The following is a 19,992-nucleotide window of genomic DNA, read 5'->3' as shown; positions in this document are numbered from 1 at the left end:
AATAGACCGTGTTAAGATTGTATTAGATGCTACAAAGAAAGAAAATGTCAAGCAGGGGAAGGAGGTTAGGAGTGGGCGGGAGAAGGGACAACGGCAATGTTCAAATATGAGGCCACGCTTCAAATAAGCCTGTCTCCCTTGCAATGCACACAGGGCACATATATAAATATACATACTACTTAGGTGTAGTTGTTTGTTTGTTTGTTTGTTTGTTTGTTTTTGAGAAAAAAAAGGCAATACTTTCTCCACTGGCTTTTTTTACTTCCCTGAACAGTGGGAGCCTGGCCGTCCCTCCAAGTCTATTCTTTTATTTTCCTCCAGCGCAGTGGAGTATCACACTGTGTGGCAGCATTCATAATTTATTTACCAAGTCCCCTGTTGATGGACAGCTAGAGTGTTTCCACTTCTGGGGGGGGGGGGGGTGAGACGGGGACTATCTAGAAGGGTGTCTTCGGGACAGGGTTCTGGATGGCTAAGAAGAGGAGTAAGGGTGAGGTTGTCCAGGGGCCGGATCTGGAGGGGAGATCTGCAAGGGGCCCTCCTGACAGTAGGCACACAGTTCTGGCCCAACCTAAGCAACGCTGCTCCCTGGTGGTCCTACCTCAGCACTTCCGGTCCACACAGGATGCCGGGTCAGACTCCCAGAGGCTGCCCTTGAGGAGGCACGACTGCCTGCAGTTGCCTCTCTGAAAGCTCCAGGCCGTACAGCAGACTCAGACCTTGTGTGTAATCTCACCTCCTTCCCTAGAATACCTGAGTTGTGCTGCACCCAGCAGAAAAACAAAACCAAACCTCTGAGACCTTTCTTAGCCTTGATCTCTAGGGGTCCCCTGAGGACCCAGTCAGCTACGCAGGGCATTATGGGTCTAGTTCCTCCTCAGCAGACCCTGCCAGAGACCTCACTCCAGGGAAACCTAACCACATTCAGCAGTTCCTGCACAGCTGCCCCCGGCTTGTCGCTGCTCTTCCTGGGCGCAGGACCACCTGCTGGCTTCATAAATAAGCCTTTCTGTTCATAGTGTTGAGTGTTGAACGCTGCCCACCCAGCCCCCCCCCCCCCACACACACACACACAGGGCTACCTTTGCACTTCCTGACTGTCGATAGGCTGACCCAGTGCACAGCGAAACCCAGCAAATAAAAACAAGTCCTGCCAACCCACTTGGCCCCTGGACGCCCCCAACTGTGGTCACCCACTCAAGTTCTCCCAACCCCACGCACTGACACCATCCCACCCCGCCCCCCTCCACCGCACCTTCCTTTCAGTTAATTGTTTGTAAGTGACTCAAAGCTGCCTCCAAACCGGCTGGTGCTCATTTAGGGAAGGAAAATTCAGTGGCCCACATAAAAATGCCTTTATTAAAGTGCAAAAATATTCCACCGACTGTATTCCCACCATCTGTTCTGCTTGTAATTCCGAAGAGCACAATTCCACGTGGTTCCCTGACCTTTGTCCGTTCAAGGCTGCCAGAGGCAACTCCCTGCTGTTCCTGACCTACGGCTCTGCTGGGTATATAGGCGCAGCCGAGTGGCTGCCTCAGAGGCCAGGAGCCAGGCCCTCCAGCCTCAGGAACACTGGAGATATCTAACAGCCTAGGGCTGAGGGATCTATCTGCCTGTCCGAGGACAGAGCCTGCATTCCAGCCCTGGCTCAGATATTCCCAAGTCCCTTCCAACCTTGCCAAGCCTTGGTGTCTAAATCCAGAAAATGGACATGAAACACCTACCTTACAAGTGCAAAAGCACTGAGTGTCACCAATCCTGTCGCAACACTTTTCTCACTTGTTATGATAACATTGTGATCGTTTCGCCCACAGCCACCCGCTCCCTCCAGCTTGCCTGGGTCCTTTCGGTTCAAGGCTGAATCCTAGATCCCCTGCTCAACATTTGATATGCGATGTCACTGGGTAGGGGCAGTATAACAAGGGTGAATCTCTGGGGTCACACAGGCCTTGCGTGGGTGACTGGGTAATTTCCCTGGCCTCTCCAAGTCTCAGTGTTCTAGTCTCTAAGATGAAGATGTGTGAAGGTGTGAGGGGCTGATATGTTAACACCATGAAGTGTAGGGTCTGGTCCAAGCATGCTGTCAGTGTTCAGTTACTCCCAACCTGTCTAAGAGCTGATACTGACCAGAGTACCAAGGGTAGGTAATACATGATCAGTGGGGCACCGTTCATGATCCAGGGGAGAGAGGCTGTGCTGCCCAGGGTGGAGGGGCTGTAAGCCCACACCCCCAAGTTTCAGACAGATAAACCAAGACTGGAAAAGGATGGCTTCCTTATTTATCTGATGCCCCTCCCTGGTGCGTGCAGGCAGAGGACCTGGTCCAGAGCCACATGCCCCAGTGGGGGGCTGCAAATTTGAGTCTATGAATATTCCTCAACTCTTTTGAGTTATTTGTGGCTCCAGTCAGGCTGTAAAATGTATTCATGAAGCTTCTTCTGTTGGCTTAGGTGAGAAACACTTGCTTTTGTCTCCTTTTTTTTTTTAAATGGAAAATGTTTGCTTTTCAAATGTGCCACTTAATTTGGGCACTTGCACACCCTAAAAAATGCCAAATTTCATGTGCCTCACGATTCTGTTTTAAAAACAGAAGAATTATACTTGTCCTTCTTCGGGTTCTTTCCCAACCCCCCTCTGGGAGGTGTGGGGATAGCAGCAGGGCCTGCTGAGAAGCTGCCTCTGACTAGATAGGGGTTTCTCAACCTGTGGGTCCCGACCCCTCTGGGTTGAACGGCCCCTTCATAGATATTTACATTGCAATTCATAATAGTAAGAAAATTACACTTATGAAGTAGCACAGAAAATAATTTTATGTTGGGGGTAACCATCACATGTGGAACTGTATTAAAGGGTTACAGCATTAGAAAGGTTGGAAACAGCTGATCTAGATGAAGTAAAACCTGGAACAGAAGCTTGAGCCATCTCCCCTCTCCCCTGCCCAGGGATCTGTGGGAGGAACAGGGATATAGGTGTGAACCTTGTATTCTTGAGCCCTTCCCGTGACTGTCCCTTCAGCGGTGTGCTGGCCACTGTCTGCCTTCCCTGACAACCTGAGAAAAGCTGGCAGGTGCGGCTGATCAACTCCTAGGTCATCACCATTAGCCAGACCTTGCCACAGGGCTAGCCCACTTCCCGATGCAGGACCTTGGCAATGCCTGAACGCCGGACCAACCTTCCCAACCTGCTTCTTGATGCATTGATATAGCATGCTGCTATAGGGAGGTGTGTGATGGATTCACAAAGGCCATTGTCTGAGTTCACAGGTGTCTTTTGTAAGTGACGGAGCTGCAGTGGCCTTCCTTAGGCACCCTCAACCCCCATCTTTCCTGGGTCTTTACTTACAGCTCAGCTCAGGTGCCTCCTCCCTGGGAGTTTGACCCTGACCACTGAACAGGATCTGGCCGGCCCCCATTGACTCCTCGTCCTTTCTTCACAAAGACATGCATATATATATGCATATATATGTGCGTGTGTATATATGTGCGTGTGTATATATGTGCGTGTGTATATATGTGCGTGTGTATATATGTGCATATATATGCCATGATTTATTTCTTTATTTGTCTGCTTGCCCGCCTCCCATATGGAAAAGGAACCCCATGAGGAGACATTCCCAGTGACAGGAAAAGGGCTTGGCTCCTAGCAGAGCTCCATAAATAGAAATATGAGGCGTGCTGAGAAGGTCACATAAGTTGGCTGGAGAGCTAGGATTTGTCCCCAGGACTCCCAGCCACCTGCTCCCCATCATGTTCTTTCAGCATACCAAGCGAATGTCAGAGCCAAGATCTGAACCCCTGGCTCGGAAGTCAACCTGCTTCTCACCAAGCCTTACAGCACCCCAAATTCAACCTCCTGATGCCTGTCCTGTTGCCTAGAATGCTCAAATATGGTAGCCACTAGCGTCGTGTAAATTAATTTAAATGAAGTAAAATGTTAAATTCAGTCACTCTCATCCTGCACATGGTCAGTGGCCAATGCACTGAACAGGGCAGACACTGGGCTTTTCTTTCTCTAAAGAGTGGTCAATGGGACAGTGTGGCCCCAAGGAGGAGCTTCTCACTCATCCCCACAACCCTTAGGAGAGTGTGTCCTCAGTCACTATCTTTGTTGACATATTTATGCAGGTACTCCAAGAGACCCTCTCCCCTATGCTCTTGACCCCTCTCTTTCCTCCCACAGGAAGGGATGAAGCCAGCAGCGTGGAGGTGACGTGGCCAGACGGCAGGATGGCGAGCCGAAGTGTGGCCAGCAGGGAGATGAACTCCGTGTTGGAAATCCTCTACCCCCGGGATGAAGACAAACTTCAAAACACAGCCCCACTAGAGGTGGGCTAAAGCCTCTGAGACACATAGCCAAAAAAAAAAAAAAAAAAAAGCAAGCATCACCCATGATCCTAGGGTAAATCTGTAGACTTGCCCTCTAGAATAACAGAGATGGTCTCAGCAAAGGGCAGGCTTCAGGATGGTGTCTCCACTTGTAGTTTAGCAACACACCACACCCGCATCTCTTCAACTTCTCACAGAATCCTGGAGGGTTGGCAGGTCAATGGGTTGTGCACCCATTTACAGAGGAGAAAAACAGAGGCCTAGAGAATGAAGCCAAGGCCAGCTAAGGTTACATATCCAGTTGTGCACTGGGTTGAGAACTGATTCCTAATTTTAGTATTTTCTGAATACCTTAAGAGGCCTCTTCTTGTCCTTGGATGAGACCATATACCAGAGTTCTGGAGGCTTCTGAGGGGTCAGCTCTGGTCCAGTTTCAGGTCTGTCTGAGGTACATAGATCTCAAGTACAGGGAGAGTGTGGATTACATCTGCTCTGCTCTTCTCTGCCCACACCATCTTTCTCCATTCTTAGCTCAAGGCTAGAATAAGAGGGAGGGGCTCCCCTCAGGCCCAGGCTAAGAGCACCTCTCAAGCTACAATCAGGGTGACAGCTACTGTTACTGTGACTAGGAGGGGACTGAGATGAGGCCTCTCAACTCACAAGTGTCTCTGCTTCTGCCCACCTTGCAGTGCGGCCAAGGATTCTCCCAGCAGGACAATGGCCATTGCATGGGTGAGTTGCCTATAGGCACCAGAGGATGGGGCAGAGGCTGGGATCTTCCTGGGGACTGTCAGCCTGACCTGCCAAAACCCAAGATGCAGATAGGGGTTAGAAAGATAGGGAGAGAAAGGTGCCATTGGTTCTTAGGGCTCCAGATGCCAAGACAGCGATGCCATGACTCACCAAGGTGGAAGTGACATTAGCAACTGCAGACTGATTCAGTTCACTGCTGGACATTGGCAGGGCCTGCCTGCCACGAATATCAGAATGAGCCTGGGGATAGCATACATTGTCACACAGACACTGAGACTGTGATGGATAAGTTTCACCCTGGCAGAGTCAGAGCAGAAACGTTCTATGGCCAGCCTGAGAAACAGCCAATGAGGAGGATGAGAGATGAAGGGGGAGCTGATCGAGGAAGGCATTTGGGCACAACAGGGCATGGAATGTGATCATGGTGCAGATAGGGTACTGCAGCCTAGTCCAGCACAGAGGAAGCTCCTAGCTGCCAGATGCCAGCTCAGCAAGGGTCTCATGACTTTCTAAAGTCTCCCAATATGCTATGAAGGGGATAGTCTAGCAGCCCAGGATCCAGAAGATGTCCAACCCAAATAACCCTAACCCTTACATCCTGATGATTTGCAATGAGGACTTAGAACAAGGATTCTTTCTTCCTTAGACCCAGAGAAAACTAGACACAGCCCCAATCTTGTGGAGTTCACAGACCCACATACGAACCACTGACGGCCATATGTTAAACTATCTAGGGTGAATCCCAGAAGGCAGCCTAGAGAAACTGAGGTCAGTCTGGGACTCGAGGGATGACAGGATGTGTAGGACAGCCACTGAGAGGGGAGTCAGTGTGCCCATGAAAGACGCTGCCTGGGCATAGGAATATAGAATGAGAAAGTATAGGAACTAGAGATTAGGTTATCAGAGGAAGACATGGCTCCCCCATACAGTCTGTGTTCTCATCCTGCTCACATGATACATGGACAACACAGGCACAGGAGACCTCAATTCCTTCTCTCTCTCTCTCTCTCTCTCTCTTTTTTTTTTTTTTTTTTTTTTTTTTTTTTTTTTTTGGTTTTTCGAGACAGGGTTTCTCTGTGTAGCTCTGGCTGTCCTGGAACTCACTCTGTAGACCAGGCTAGCCTCGAACTCAGAAATCTGCCTGCCTCTGCCTCCCAAGTGCTGGGATTAAAGGTGTGCGCCACCACCGCCTGGCCTCAATTCCTTCTCTACGTATGGAGAGGACCCTTTGAGATCTCAGACCTAGCACAGTCCTCCTTTCTGTCACCCAGCAGCCCTCCTACATGATACTAAGCACCATGGCAGGCTCTGAGGATGCAGCCAAGTGCCTTACCTTACCTTTGCATCCTGGTAGAGAGGGTCAGACCTCAAACACAGGATTACACAGCACTAGAAAATGGGTTAAGAGCCCTGTCAGCAAGGTCCTCCCTGGGGACTCAGCAGAGAGATCAGAAAGTACTACTGGTGAAGGGACTTTTAAGCTAAGACCTCAAGGAATAGAAGGGCCAGCCCCAGAAGGAGCTGAGAGAGCTGGGAGAGAGTTTCTGTCAGGGGAAGAACAAAGGCAAAGGTCATGAGGTTGCCACAGGACTGCATGTCACAGGCGCTGTTACAGCAGAGATGAGGCAGGGAGCACAGCACAGGTGGAGGAGGGACTTGAAGCTCCAGGAAGAAGCCTGGACTTTGTTCTTAGGCACTTGGAAGCTAAGCAAGAGAGTGACCCCATGTGATTCACATTTTTAAAAGATCACTCTGGCTGCTGAATTGCAGGCTGGATTGGAGGGGAACATGGAAGCCAGGAGGCCAGTAAGGCAGCTGCTGCAGAAATCCAGGCAAGAGACTGGGGGGCTGGGCATAGGGTGGTGGTAGAGTGAAGAAGATGAGGCGTGGGACAGAGTGGATAGGACCCCCGCTGTGGGATTGCACCCTGGGGTGAGGAAAAGGGAGGACCTGGAGATGACTCTGATTTCTGCTGGTTTAGCTGAGCAGTTGGTGGCAGCACTGATGGACCCGTGGAAGATGGAAACAGAACAGAAGAGGCTTAAGGGCTGAGGGAAATCAGAGTTCCGTTTTGGAAATGATCAGTCTGAGGTGTGGATTAGGCATCCAGGTAGAACTGCCATCTAAGTCATTGGTGATTGGATTTATGAGCTTGGAGCCCAAAGGAGAGGTCACGGCTGAAGGGAGGAAGCTTACATCCATCCACCTATAAAGAGTTTATCTAGAGAAAGTGTAGTGAATAGAAGAAAACTAGGACCAAGCCTGAGCTCTCCCAATATGCACAGGTCCAGGATAGGAGGAGCTATCCAAGGGCACTGAGGTAGAGAGACAGGCCCAGCAAGAAGGGACATGCTCAGGGTCACAGATCAGTGGGCAGACATCCTAAGCTAAGACATACTGCCCACACGTCCCTGGTGAGCGGCTCCCTTGCCTTGCAGACACCAATGAATGCATCCAGTTCCCGTTCGTATGCCCTCGAGACAAACCCGTGTGTGTCAACACCTATGGAAGCTACAGGTGCCGGACCAATAAAAGATGCAATCGGGGCTATGAGCCCAACGAAGACGGCACAGCCTGTGTGGGTAAGTGGAACCCTGGCCACATTCAGTAGCAAAGGACACAGGTCTTGTGCTGGGGCGTGGCAGGGAGGGACGGGTGGCTCTGAGTGAGCTCCAGGCCACAGTCATTAGCCCCTTTATCCCCTGGATTGATAGATGCTCCTAGACGCACATTAGTTTTCCCGGGGAGACCATGCCAGGCTTGGAGAAGCCCCAGCTCTACTGTCCCACCAGAAGGGCCCTGGAGTAGTGCGCCCTGGTCTTACCGTTATCCCTCTACTCATGGTTTCTGAATCAAGTGTTCTGACCTGGCGGTCAGCCCGTGTTTTCATAGCTGGGGTAGAAAGTAGGTCCTCCAAGGCACCGTTGGTGGATAATTTCTGAACTAGTATTTGTCTTCTCCTTCCTCCCAACCAACCCTTTGTCTCTTCCCCATTTTTTGCCTCCCTCCCTTTCATTTTTTGCAGCTCAAGTGGCCTTTTTAGGTGGGTATTCTTCGGCTGCCTTTAGACTCTCTGAGCCTGTCTCTCAGGTCTCCTATCTTTCTCTAGGCCTGGGACTTTGCCTTCAGTTATATGCACTTTAAATCCCATCAATAAAGGAAAAAAAAATCTAACAACCTTTGTGGAAAACTATATCTCTCCTGCTGCCTACCTCTCTCCACACCTAGTAGATTCTGCCATGTGCTCCTTCAAACGGACAGCAAGGGTGGCCATCTTTGAAAAGGGAAGTTTGGGAGATACTGATGGGACCTTAGTTGTTGGTGAAGCCTTTCTTTGCATGTTTTCTGAGAAAACAGAAAAGGAAAGTATCTCCTCTACCCCACCCCTCATTCTGTCAGAAGAACCAAGAAGTCCAATCATTTCTGTATCTTCGTGAGCGTCTTATTTTGCCCTTAACAAAGATGGCTCCCAGGTGGTTGCTTGCTCAGTGATTCAGTAATGTATCATGTGCCTGCTGACTTGGCCTGTGCTGTTGCTGCTTTGTACAACCTGATTTCCTATGATTACGAACGCCTTATTGGGTTGGTGGTGGCGACGGGAAGGGAAAGGATGGCCCTTTGGGACTGCCGATAAAAATGCTTAAGTTTGAACCTGCTAAGTCTTCCAGCCTCTTTTCTGGAGAAGTTATGCCAATAAACTCTGCTGGATACTAGCTAGTGGGGGAGGGGTGTCTGAGCAAGTACATGCTGGTTGGAGTGTTGAATTAGCTGTGACCCTTCCACCAGGAGGTACATGAAAACAAGTCATGACGGAAGGGAAGTGCCATCCTCAGGCACCAGCCATGTGGTCCGGTGAAGGAAACACTTGGAGGACCAGGCACGGCACGTGGAGTGAGAAGGGGCAGACATGGAGGTAGTGCTCTGTGCAGTATCCTTCCAGGAATTAACATCGCCATTCTGGACCGCCATTGCCTTTCCATAAATGACAAGAGAGTTGGGTCAGTACATCCATACACCCCCTGTTCTCCCCAGTTTCCCCGCTGTGTGACTAGACATAGATATAGCTAGTCTCCAGCAGTCCTGGTTTCTAGAAAGAACTTAACAACTCAGCCTTTGCAATATGCTTAGAACCTGGAAGTGCCTGGAGCCAGAGTGCTCTTTGGGGATGATGTAACACTACAGAATATGCTCATGACCAGCTCTGGGAGGGAAGGCCCATTATAAATCACAGATATATTCTTCATGGGGGGAAAAAGTTGCTTGAAGATATAATAAAATCATGCTTAAGAATGCAGCAAGCCTTTTAAAAACATATTTAACAAAAAAACTACCCTTTTCTGATACCATAATAATATTCCCAATAAATCACAAAATATGAATTCCTTGTAGCTAGTGCTGTGTTTACACTCAGAACCAGAGCCTAAATGAAAAGTTTTAAAATGAAAACAGCTACGGTTTCCTGAGGAAGCACATAACAACTTAAAAATCGTTCCAATTCCACCAGCACCGTCCCTGCGTATCGACAGGGAATTAAAGATCTGCGAGGGCCCCAGACAGGAGACTCAGCGAGATGAAGTGATTGAGGTCACCCTGCCCAAGGTCACAGAGCCAGCTGGCCCCAAGCCAGGCCTGCAGGCCTTTCCCGCCATCTTGTTAAGGGTGAGTGGCAGCCCACTCACTACTTGGACTTTTCCCCGTTCACTCCAGAAGCTGTTGCCTTTTCAGAAATGAACAAGTGGGTCTGAGATAGCTAGACAAGGAAGACCCAGAGCCCACAGGGACTGGTCGCAACCACATCGGCAGTAGGAAATAACAAGGTAACCAGCTCCATTGACTGGCCACACACATCAATGTGAGAAATGAGGGTAGAAAAAAACCAGCGAGACAGCCTGCCAAGAACACCAAGTGTGACAGCCAACTCCAGAGGATGCCTGATCCCCACAGCACGTTGAGTTTCAGGCCACAGGGTCTGGCTGTGCCATTTCATCCTATCTGGTGAGAAGGTCCGAGGAGGCAAAAAGAGAAGTTCAAGGCCCCCTAACTGCTAAAGCAAACTCGGGGTGAGAAGGCTTTCCCTGGGGCTCATTCATGCAGCAGCTATTGGCTGAGACCCTGCTCTACAACTGCACCTGAGTGGGGCTCTAGGTTTGTAACAGTGAGTAAAGATAACGTGGTTGAGACCCCACATGCACATGGCCTTCCCTCCAGCCAGATGTTAAAAGCCAGGTACAAGGGTGGGAGGGGGACCAACAGGGGCTTTCTCCAAAGTCTAGCCAGGTTCTCAGGTTACTGCACCGGAGAAGCAAACAAAACACATTCCTTTCGGCAAGTGTTTATTAAGAACCTCGTGGGTTTCTCATGAAGAAGGTGACCAGCTCCCTTCAGTGAGAAGGTTAAGACTCCTACACCCAAGATGCTTATATTGGAGGAAGATATGAGAAGCTAAACCATGGAAGATGGGCAGACTCTGAACCAACCCAACTTCACCTGTCCCCAAGCCCAGGCCCGCCACTCGCCAGGCGTCCAGATACTGAGCCCGGTGCCTCTGGTTCCAAACCTTCATTTCACTGCCTGAGCCTCATCAGCCATGGGTGAGTGGGTGCAAGCTTCAGCAAGGTTTACCAGACCAGTTTCCTTGTTCCCTTAACCCTTCTGCTTCCTCTTGCTGAGACTCATGGCATCTGAGCCCTTGTTGTCCCGTTCTGAGCACACGCACCCATCTTTCTTCTGTCCCATAGACCCACTTAGGTCCCTGACATTCTTTTTAGGTTAAGTTCCAAGTTGTAAAAATTTACAAAAATGGAAAGACCTTCAGGGCAGGTGAATAACACATGATCAACTCTAGCCAAGCCAGAAGTGGGATCCTTTCCAGACTTCGTCTCATTTTTCAAGAATAACCCCCCAAAAATGGTTTTAATAATAATAATAAATAATAATAACTATGACAATAATATTGCTTTTATTCTGTCTTATGCAGCCTGCTCCAAGAATGTTCCCCCTCCAAATGACAATAATAGCTTCCAGTGAGTGAGCTCAGCATGTCTGGGTAGGCTATAAACTCTGTACAAGAACCAACTCGTTTAATCCCTACAGCAATCCCTAGAGGAAAGGGCTATAATTATAGGGTAAGTTAAGTGGTTCCCCGGGATCACAGAGCTGGGATAGGCAAAGGTGAGGTGGCGTCCCAGACAGTCTGGCTGTCTCCCACCTGCATGCTTACCTGCTATGCCTGCCCACTTCATTCACATAGCCAACTGGTTTGGGCAGATGAAAGTCTCTCATCCTTCCCCAGAGTCAAGGGCTAAGTGGGAAGGGAGAAACAGAGTCCCCAGAGAGCTGAGAGCCGAAGCAGAAGCAGTCCTATCAAGGTCACACCAAAGCCTGCAGGAAGGGCAGGTCACGCCCATGTGGAGAGCACCCTCACCAGGCCAGCCTGGCCACTTTCTCCAGTACAAATTGGAGAGTCTCATACCAGGTCAGCTCCATCACCAACAGTCCCTACTCTGGGAAGGTGCCATTCCGAGGGCCAGGAGTCTGAATATGAGTCACTCTGGCTGCTATGGCCCCCTCCCAGGGCTTGGGCATCACATCCTGACCAACAAGGCTGGACCAAGCAAGAACTCCATCAGAAACGTGGAGACAGAGAACATACCTCAGGGTTCCAGAGATTCCCGACTCCAAGTCCAGGAGGACAGTCAAGTCCCTCCCCTTACCTCTCTATCCATGGTCACTGATGTCTCATTCCTTTTGTAAGCTCAGTAGCCAAGCCACAGGGAGTCAGAAACCTGCCAAGAGCTGAAGTTGTGTCTCCTTGGCAACAGGCACATCCTGGAAGGAGGAAGAAGGAGGCACCAGGGCTAGTTAACAGAATAGACAATCCCACTGTCCTCTATCTTCAGCAGCTCTGCCCTCTGGCCCACTGTGGACCAGGGGATCGGTCAGAGGGTAGACCATCAGAGGAGAAATGAGAAGCAAGAAGACACAAGAGCATCCTTAGGGAGAAGCTAACATTTACGGTACGCCCACTATATGCCAAAAACTGCATAGATGTCTGCATTAATCCTTACTCCATCCCGAAAGTCCATCCCAAAAGGCAAATGTTACTGGTCTACTGTATTACCAAGGAAACTGAGGCTCGGGAAGAAGAATCTGCACAGGGTCACGGTTCACTGAAGTGGCCAACACTGTAATTTAGACCCCAAACTGCCTACTCCTTGGGTTCCTAAGCTTGGGTTCCTAAGCTGTGTGCTGTCAGTTTCCAGGTAATTTGCACCTGAGGGAGTTATGTAACCAACTGGTCACTCATAATCAACTACAGACCTACTATGTGCTGAGCATTATTCTAGTGGCTTCAGATATTTATTGGTGAACAACACTGGCAACATTCCTTCCATGTTGACATATGACAAGGCATGCTCACATAAACACAGTGGTAAAGTTCTTGTGTGAGAGAAAATCCCAAGTGAGCGGGGGAAGAGGGGAGGCATTAAGGAAGTTTGTGAGAGCCTGGGTAGAGGCAAACTGCTACTTTAAGTAGGGTGGGCAAGGATGCTCAGCCCCCAAGGGGGAAAATATATCTAAGATTTAAAGTAGGTGGAGTATCCTTGAAGCTCAGTTTCTCATCTCTAAAGTGAGTATGAAACTTACATTTATTAAAATTGAGTTTTAGCAGTAATGGATACCTCACAGCTATTGTATTAAACTTGCCACAGTGTCTGGCATGGAGTATGCCTCCGATAAATTAGAGATCTCATTATTAATAAATATCAAAATTGATGATGGAGCCGGGTTCAATTTGGTGTCAAAGCTCCCACGCTTCCCCACAGTAGTGCCTGGAACAACCAAGGGATGTGCATGTAGAGATACAGAGAGCACTGGCTACCCCGGGGTACTGGCAGGTAAGTGAGAAAGAGAGGACAGGACCACAAATAGCCATCAAGGAGCAGAGCCCAGCTCCCTGGCCCCGGGGTATGCCAGGTTTGGCACAGTGCTCACAGGACACCATTGCCAAAGAGATAGGGTAAATGGACAGGGTAGGCATGAGTCGGCCAGGCCTCACAGAGCAGAGGTTGCTGGGAGCCATGGCACTTTTCTGGACCAGCCCCATCAACACTAACAGACTCCTCAAGCAGTTAGTGCTGAGGTGCCTGAGAGGTCTTCTAGTTCTGCCCCATGCTTTGCAGACAGGGATACTGAGGACCATAGACTCTGTGACCCCATATGTCCTCCCCTGGGCCCACACTGCCCATTGCTCTTTTGAAGACCTCGGGCCAGGCTACTACTATTCCCACTTCCTTTCCCAGAAAGCTCCACTGTTTCAGAAACAGGGGACCACAATTTTGAGAATAAGTGGGAAGCACCAGTTCCTCCCACCAAGTGACAGAAAGAACCACACGCTTGATCCTGGAAGCACTCCACGACAGAGGCAGCCACTCTAGGAGACGCCTGGGCAGCTGAGAGTAAGGAGACAGGGTCAAGAAGTAGCAAGGAGGGAGCAAGGAGAATCTGTCACCATTCCTAGGGAGCTCTGCTCAGAGCCCATGCACCATACCACCTCATCAGCTTGTGGGAAAGAAGAAAACCCAACTGAGGCCACTCATTCCCATAAAGGGAGCTCCTCTGCATGGCCTGTCCTCTGTGTGGCCAGTCAGAGAACATCCACAAAGAATCCTACCCTCCCAGTGGCTGGATGCCTTTCTAAGCTAAGGACTGACTTCCTTCCCTCTAAGGAAGGAGAAACACACCCCAGCTCCCGACTGCTCCTGAGTGGCAGGAGAACAGGTAGAAACCAGATCAGATCAGGCAAATCAGATGCATCTCTGCTGTTTCAGGAAGACGCAGAGAAGAGAAAGGGGAGGAATTCCGGCTTGTCTCTAGGACACTGTCATAAAAAAACAAAACAAAACAAAACAAAAAAACAAAAAAAAACAAAAAAAAAACACACACACACACAATAGTTCAGTCCAAGTAAAAGGTATCCCATGTGCCAAATGCCACATCACTTCTTAGAGACCTAGTGCTAGGTCCCAGTGACCCTTCCTTCTACCCATCTATGCTTGAAATTTTCTCCTCACTAAAAGACTGTAAAATCAGAGGCTCCAGCTTGCATGGCAGACAATTCACCTCCACACTCTGAAGTGAGGTCCAGCGTCTCCCCTCTGAGCCTCAGGTTCTTCATACACAGAGTGGGGTAGTGACAGCCTTGAGGAACAGCAGCGAGGCTCTCTCCAGGAAAGGGCTCTGCACAACACCCATGTGATATTGTTATGAAGTCTGTCCCAAGGCCTTTAGCTCCTGGCTTCGCTTCTCGTGGTGCCTGACTTTACAGCAATCCATAAGTCATTAACCAGGCAATATTAGACCTCGAAGACTCCTTCCCAGAAAGACACATCCATCACTCAGTTACAAATGCTGAACTCATTTGGGGATGGGATAAACACAGAGTCTTTGCTTTGAAGAGTCCAGGCCTATGTTGTGAATGGCTCAGGGGAACACAGGGCCTATCAGTGTTCATCCATTCACCTGCCTCTCCAGGGTCTACAAGCATCCATCTCCAGCCAGGCAGCCCTCTCAGTCCTGATTCATCAGTCATTCCCCTGAACCCATACTCTCTGTATCCACCCACATATCTGTCAGTTCATCCCTGCTCTGTCTGCCCATCCATCCATCCATCCATCCATCCATCCATCCATCCACCCTGTTATTTCACCCTCTTAATACCTACACCTAGACTTCCAGGCCAAAAAAAAAAAAAAAAAAAAAAAAAAAACAAAAAAAACCCATGCAAGTCCAAAGGATTTTTCCTGTTTGAAATCATGGTGTCCAGACAGTATGGGTGAGGGCTAAGTTGAGCTAGGACGTATTCTTTGTCCCCTTGTCTCCCAGAAGATCCATAGAAACACAGCCAAGGGTGACCTTAACTGAGAGCTATGGCAAACTCAGTGGATGGCCAGACCATGGCCTCTGCCTTTTAATTGAGTTATTTGGTGACCATTTGCAGGCTCAATTGTATTGCTCTTAAGCACTGCCTATCTGCATCTGCCTCTCGGCAGCACATTGCCCAGGGGCCTTCAGACTGCACAGCTGCATCTTCTCCTCCTTCCCGGCAGCCTGTGATAGGCTGCATCTCCCATTCAGTGCCAAGGGCGAAGCATTGTGACAGGCACCTGAGGCGGGTATGGGAGGGGGAGACATGAGTAGACAAGATCCCCACCCTCAAGGGGTTTACTGATTAATTGGGGACAGCCGGGAAAGGGGCTGTCATTATATATGAGACCTTGTAAGCTGCCTGTAATGTTTCCTCCTTCCCAAACATCCAGCAACACTGCTCTCAGGTGGTAGCTGGTCCCCAATCACTTTTCCATTACAGAAATCAATAACTTGAATTACTCCAAAATAACGAGCCCCTCCATCCCCCTCCAAAACTAATTTTTTTTCTGTGTCTGCATTTGCCCACATGCTTTACTCTGGGTCTGGAATCTGTCTTCATGAGTCAGCTCAGGTAGAACGGCATCTCGCACCTGACTGTGACACGCAGAGGCAGAATGAACCAGGATTCAGCGTCAGGGACTTAGGTTCGAATCATTGCTCGGAGACATTCATCTGTGGGCTCATGTCAGGCTTCCTAAACAACCTGGGACCTCCGTTTCCTCACATATAAAATCAGATTTCAAGTATGACCACTCACCAGAGCGCTAGAGAAGCAGGAGCAGTGATGGTCCTGTGTATAGTAAGGGTCACTGAAGTCTGTTAGTTTCATGTATCTGAAACCTTCTATAAAGCTGTGTCACAAGTCCATTGTATAATGAGGTCCCAGTGTCCCTTCCACAACAGCACTAATATCTTACATTGAGGAAACCAACTATCATTTACAAGGACACATTCCTATAATGCTACTGATTTACAGAGGACCAAACCTAGGCTCTGGGAAGTTAAAGAGTGGCTGGGGGTGGGGGGAGGGGAGCAGTGAGGGTGGGGTTCCCTGGCTGGTGCTGTCTCTGATACTTTTACATTTGCTCACCTCCTGTAATGTCCCTGAGTCAAAAACACAAACCCTGGTGCCACCCCAGGATGCTACGCACTGCATCCTGCATCTCACATCCTACAGATGCTGAAATGACAGGTCCTTTGAAGGACCTCTTAAAAGAAGAGCTGTGAGCATGGCGTACTCTGCCCTTGGTGCCGCCTGGAAAAATATAGCCTCAGGAGTCACCTGAGAAGAGTCATGTGGAAACCCTCAAATGCTAGACTCTAAAAGCCCAAAAGGATGTCGGCATTACAGAGCACCGATCTCATGCCAGGCGCATTTCCAGCCATTTTCTCGATGCTTCGAGACTGGTAATTCTTAACCTTTACAGTCAGTCATACATACCTTTGAGACTCTGCTGAGAGCTAAGGACTGTGTCTCTCAGATAAAAGTGCTGATCCTGCATTTCCATGAGGGCTTGGAAGTGGAGGTTAAGATATCAGTTAAGATAAAGCACTTGACACACCTTTGGTCCCAGAACTTGGAAAGCAGAGGCAGCTGGCTCTCTGTGAGTTCAAGGCCAGCCTGGTCTACATAGTGAGCTCCAGGACAGCTGGAGCTACATCATGAGACCTTGTCTCAAACAAACACAAAAACTGGTGTGAGCCTGTTTCAGGTTTTCTTAGGCACAGGGACTTTCTCTTTCAGTGGCCTTACCCTCATATATCAAACACTTTTATAAATATCCACAATCTACAGCAAACAGGAGAAGCACACACGCACGCGCACACACACACACACACACACACACACACACACACACGCACACACACGCACACACACACACACACACACACACTTCATATGTTGAATTGCAACTGTCTGGGTTAACATGAGGCATGTTAATAGATCTTCAGTAAACCATGAATTCTAGTGCTTTGATTTCTTTTCCTACCTTGGAGCAAATAAACTTTTTTGGTTAATTTTATCAAGCAATAAAACACAGAAAAAATGCATAGATCTCATGTGTTCAGTACACTGAATTTTTAAGAAGTGAGGACCTGATACTCCAGCCTCGAAGCAGAAACCTGGGAGCCGGAGAGTCTCCAGACCTCTCTCTCCTCCACTGCCCTCAGGCAATTGCATCTGTCTTTGAATTTGTCCCAGGCTGTGTTTGATTACTTTTGTGGAGCCAGTGTTTTTAATCCAGGTCTCCGGCTTAGGTCTGAACAGTTGTGTGAAGTGTTTTCTCTGATAGTGGAGAAAGCTGAGGCTGCCTCTAACGAAGGCTGATATCTTGAAGCCAGAGCTCAAAGTCAGGACTTGTTTGGAGCTAGCTTGTCCTTTGACTAGAAGGCAAAGGCCAGGTGAGCATGCCTCCTTCAGGGACCTCATAGGAAAAGGGAGAGAGAATCCCAGACCACACAGAGCAACTGAAGCTGGCTGTGGGGGAGAAAGAACAGTTGTCACAGGACCCCTGCCTTGACCCACACCTCTAGAAGCTGCAAACAACTTCCAGGCCACTACAGCTTCTGGCTTGGGTGATGGGCAGAAGTGGCTTTTCTGTAGTCTTTTGGCTCTTGGGTGCAGTACATGATCCCACCACTTGGTGGCACTCGAACTTATATAAACCCTGTGACTACTTATCACACAGGCCCTGTCTTTAACCAAAGGAAGAAAGGCAATGCATGTAGCAAAGAGAAACCATGCACTGAAACATGCCTGGGGTGTTTCAGGATGGCTGTGCCCTTCAGAGGGAACCAGGGATGACCTGTCCTTCGTGGCTTGTGTCTGCTTGGCAAGGGGAAATAGTGATATGGCTGTGACCAGCCAAAGGGAACAGGCCACCACTTGAAGAACAGAGAAAGCCACACTTCACCAGATCTGCAAAGTCAGGTCTCCCCTGCCATTCACTGAGCTGTCCCTGTGACTACAGCATGCCTGTACACACAGCCCCACCCATAATTCTGTGTTCCTGAGACATAGATGTGCCAGGCCTGCCTCAGAACCCAGACACAAATAGCCCCAGGTCTCTACCACTCTAGTCTCTGGGTAACTAAGGGACCCTTGAAACGAGATTCACCCGTGCACCTTTCTGCAGTCTGAAGGCTCCTTCTTAGATTCAAAGCCAAACTCTATTTCTTTTTTCTTAATTAATTAATTTATTTATTTTATGTATGTGAGTAGACTGTCGCTGTCTTCAGACACACCAGAAGAGGGCAGCAGATCCCATTACAGATGGTTGTGAGTCACCATGTGGTTGCTGGGAATTGAACTTAGAACCTCTGGACGAGCAGTCAGTGCTCTTAACTTCTGAACCATCTCTCCAGCGACTCTGCTATTTCTTAATTGTGTGAATTAACTGTGAGCCTCCTCTGTAAAATGGGCATAGTAACACACACCACGGAGAGTTCATCAGAAGGCCCGAGCAATGAATTATGTGGTGGCTTAGTCTAGTACACACACAATAAGCTTCAAACAAGTACAGCCATTTTTCTTCCTTAAAAAAAAAAAAAGTTCTTCAAATATGTATGAGTGCTTACCTGCATGTATATCTATGAACCATGTGTGTGCCTGGTGCCCGAGGAAGTCGGAAGGTGTCAGATCTCCTGGAACTAGAGTTACAAGTGTGAGCAGCCACGTGGGTGCTGGGAAGTGAACTCGGGCCCCTGGAAGTACTCTCTCAACTGCTGGGCCATCTCTCCAGCACAGCTGTCCTTTTATCTCTTTTATCCTTGCCATTGGAAAGTAGGAGGGCTGAATGCCTCTCAGCCAGTCAAGCACCGGGGGATGAGGGTGTTGGGCGAATTTTGCCAGTTTGGAAATCCCCAGCCATCTGCAGGGCTTCCTCTCTCAACAGTTTGGCTGAGGCTCAAGCCTGACCTCATGCTACAGCAAACTCCCCCCAACCCCCAGCAGAACTCAAGCGGGACCCTCCCTGCCACTGGAGTAGCTCACCAACCCAGTCACACACACCCCAAGGCTGAGCAGAGGTAGAGGCCCCAGCTCCCCAGGGCCCAGGCATCAGTCATGGGTCCCTTAGTAACAGCAAACGGAAGCTCCTGAGCTACCAGGAACTCTACTCAGCACCCCTCAGAGGAGATCTCCCTTGTGGCCCCACCCCAGAACAGGAGCCGGGGTCCCTGTGGTCTAATGAGGTCCTTTCTGGAATAGTCTCTTGGCCTGAAGATCTGTATACATGCCTCAGCCCGCCAAAACCTCAGGCAACTTTCTGCCCGGGAGGAAATTCATTTTAACTCCACTAGCTCTATGGTAGTGCATGTTTTTCAGCCTCTCTGGACCTTTTGAGAAGACTCAGCTAATCTTTAAATCCCCCTATCCCTAGAATATGGTTTTATCAAGGTGCCTGGTACATCATATGTGGTTAATAAATACTTAACTTGATGAACCCAAGACATAGGCTAGGCTAGTTTCCAATATCTGCCTGCTGTCTGATATTTTTTTAAACTTTAATATATTCACATGGTGGTGGGGTTGTACCATTCCATGATGCACATGTCTGGAGAGCAGGACAGTTTAAGGTGTCGCTTCTCTTCTTCCGCCTTTACATGGGTTCCAGAGCTCAAACTCAGGGTATCAGGCTTATACGGCAAGCATTGTACTGGCTACGGCATCTTGCCAGCCCCTTCTAGTCCTCCACACTGAACGGCCCGTGTGACTCAACTCTAGGCAGTGCCTGACCTAGGGTAAGAACTCAAGGCCCTCCCTAACTCACTGATAAATTACTCTTGACTTAGCTTTTATTTGAACCCACTAGCTCCACCCAAAGTTGGAAGTCCACCAAAGGTTAAGGATTGGTAGAAGGACCTGGAATGTCTGCCTCCTCACTGACCCACACGCTCCAAGGAGACAGTTTATCAGTCCTGTGCGCAGTCTGCGTCTTCCTCACATGCACATCCAGATCTCCTTGGATGGACTAGTGGA

The 19,992-nt window shown here is 49.2% G+C and overlaps 1 protein-coding gene across 4 annotated transcripts in view; it reads left to right on the top strand.

The window, feature by feature from the left end:
- The window catches only part of Crtac1 (cartilage acidic protein 1), a 142,796-nt gene extending 133,421 nt beyond the window's left edge, over window positions 1-9,375 (top strand). Inside the window, exons 12-17 of one of the 4 annotated variants that reach the window (XM_076921488.1) lie at window positions 4,183-4,328; window positions 5,018-5,060; window positions 6,852-6,913; window positions 7,520-7,663; window positions 8,107-8,124; window positions 8,868-9,375. In XM_076921488.1, coding sequence (XP_076777603.1) covers window positions 4,183-4,328; window positions 5,018-5,060; window positions 6,852-6,913; window positions 7,520-7,663; window positions 8,107-8,124 — 413 coding nt within the window. In that variant the 3' untranslated portion in view covers window positions 8,868-9,375. Of the gene's footprint in view, window positions 1-4,182; window positions 4,329-5,017; window positions 5,061-6,851; window positions 6,914-7,519; window positions 7,664-8,106; window positions 8,733-8,867 lie in introns of those variants that run through there. The other 3 variants (XM_076921497.1, XM_034496584.2, XM_034496569.2) reach the window with 3 other exon arrangements.
- Window positions 9,376-19,992: the final 10,617 nt, after the last annotated feature.

This window comes from Arvicanthis niloticus, chromosome 1 (genome assembly GCF_011762505.2).
Source record: "Arvicanthis niloticus isolate mArvNil1 chromosome 1, mArvNil1.pat.X, whole genome shotgun sequence".
NCBI lineage: Eukaryota > Metazoa > Chordata > Mammalia > Rodentia > Muridae > Arvicanthis > Arvicanthis niloticus.
The sequence above is the reverse complement of the archived record's forward strand: the minus strand, read 5'-3'. Positions and strand labels throughout refer to the sequence as shown.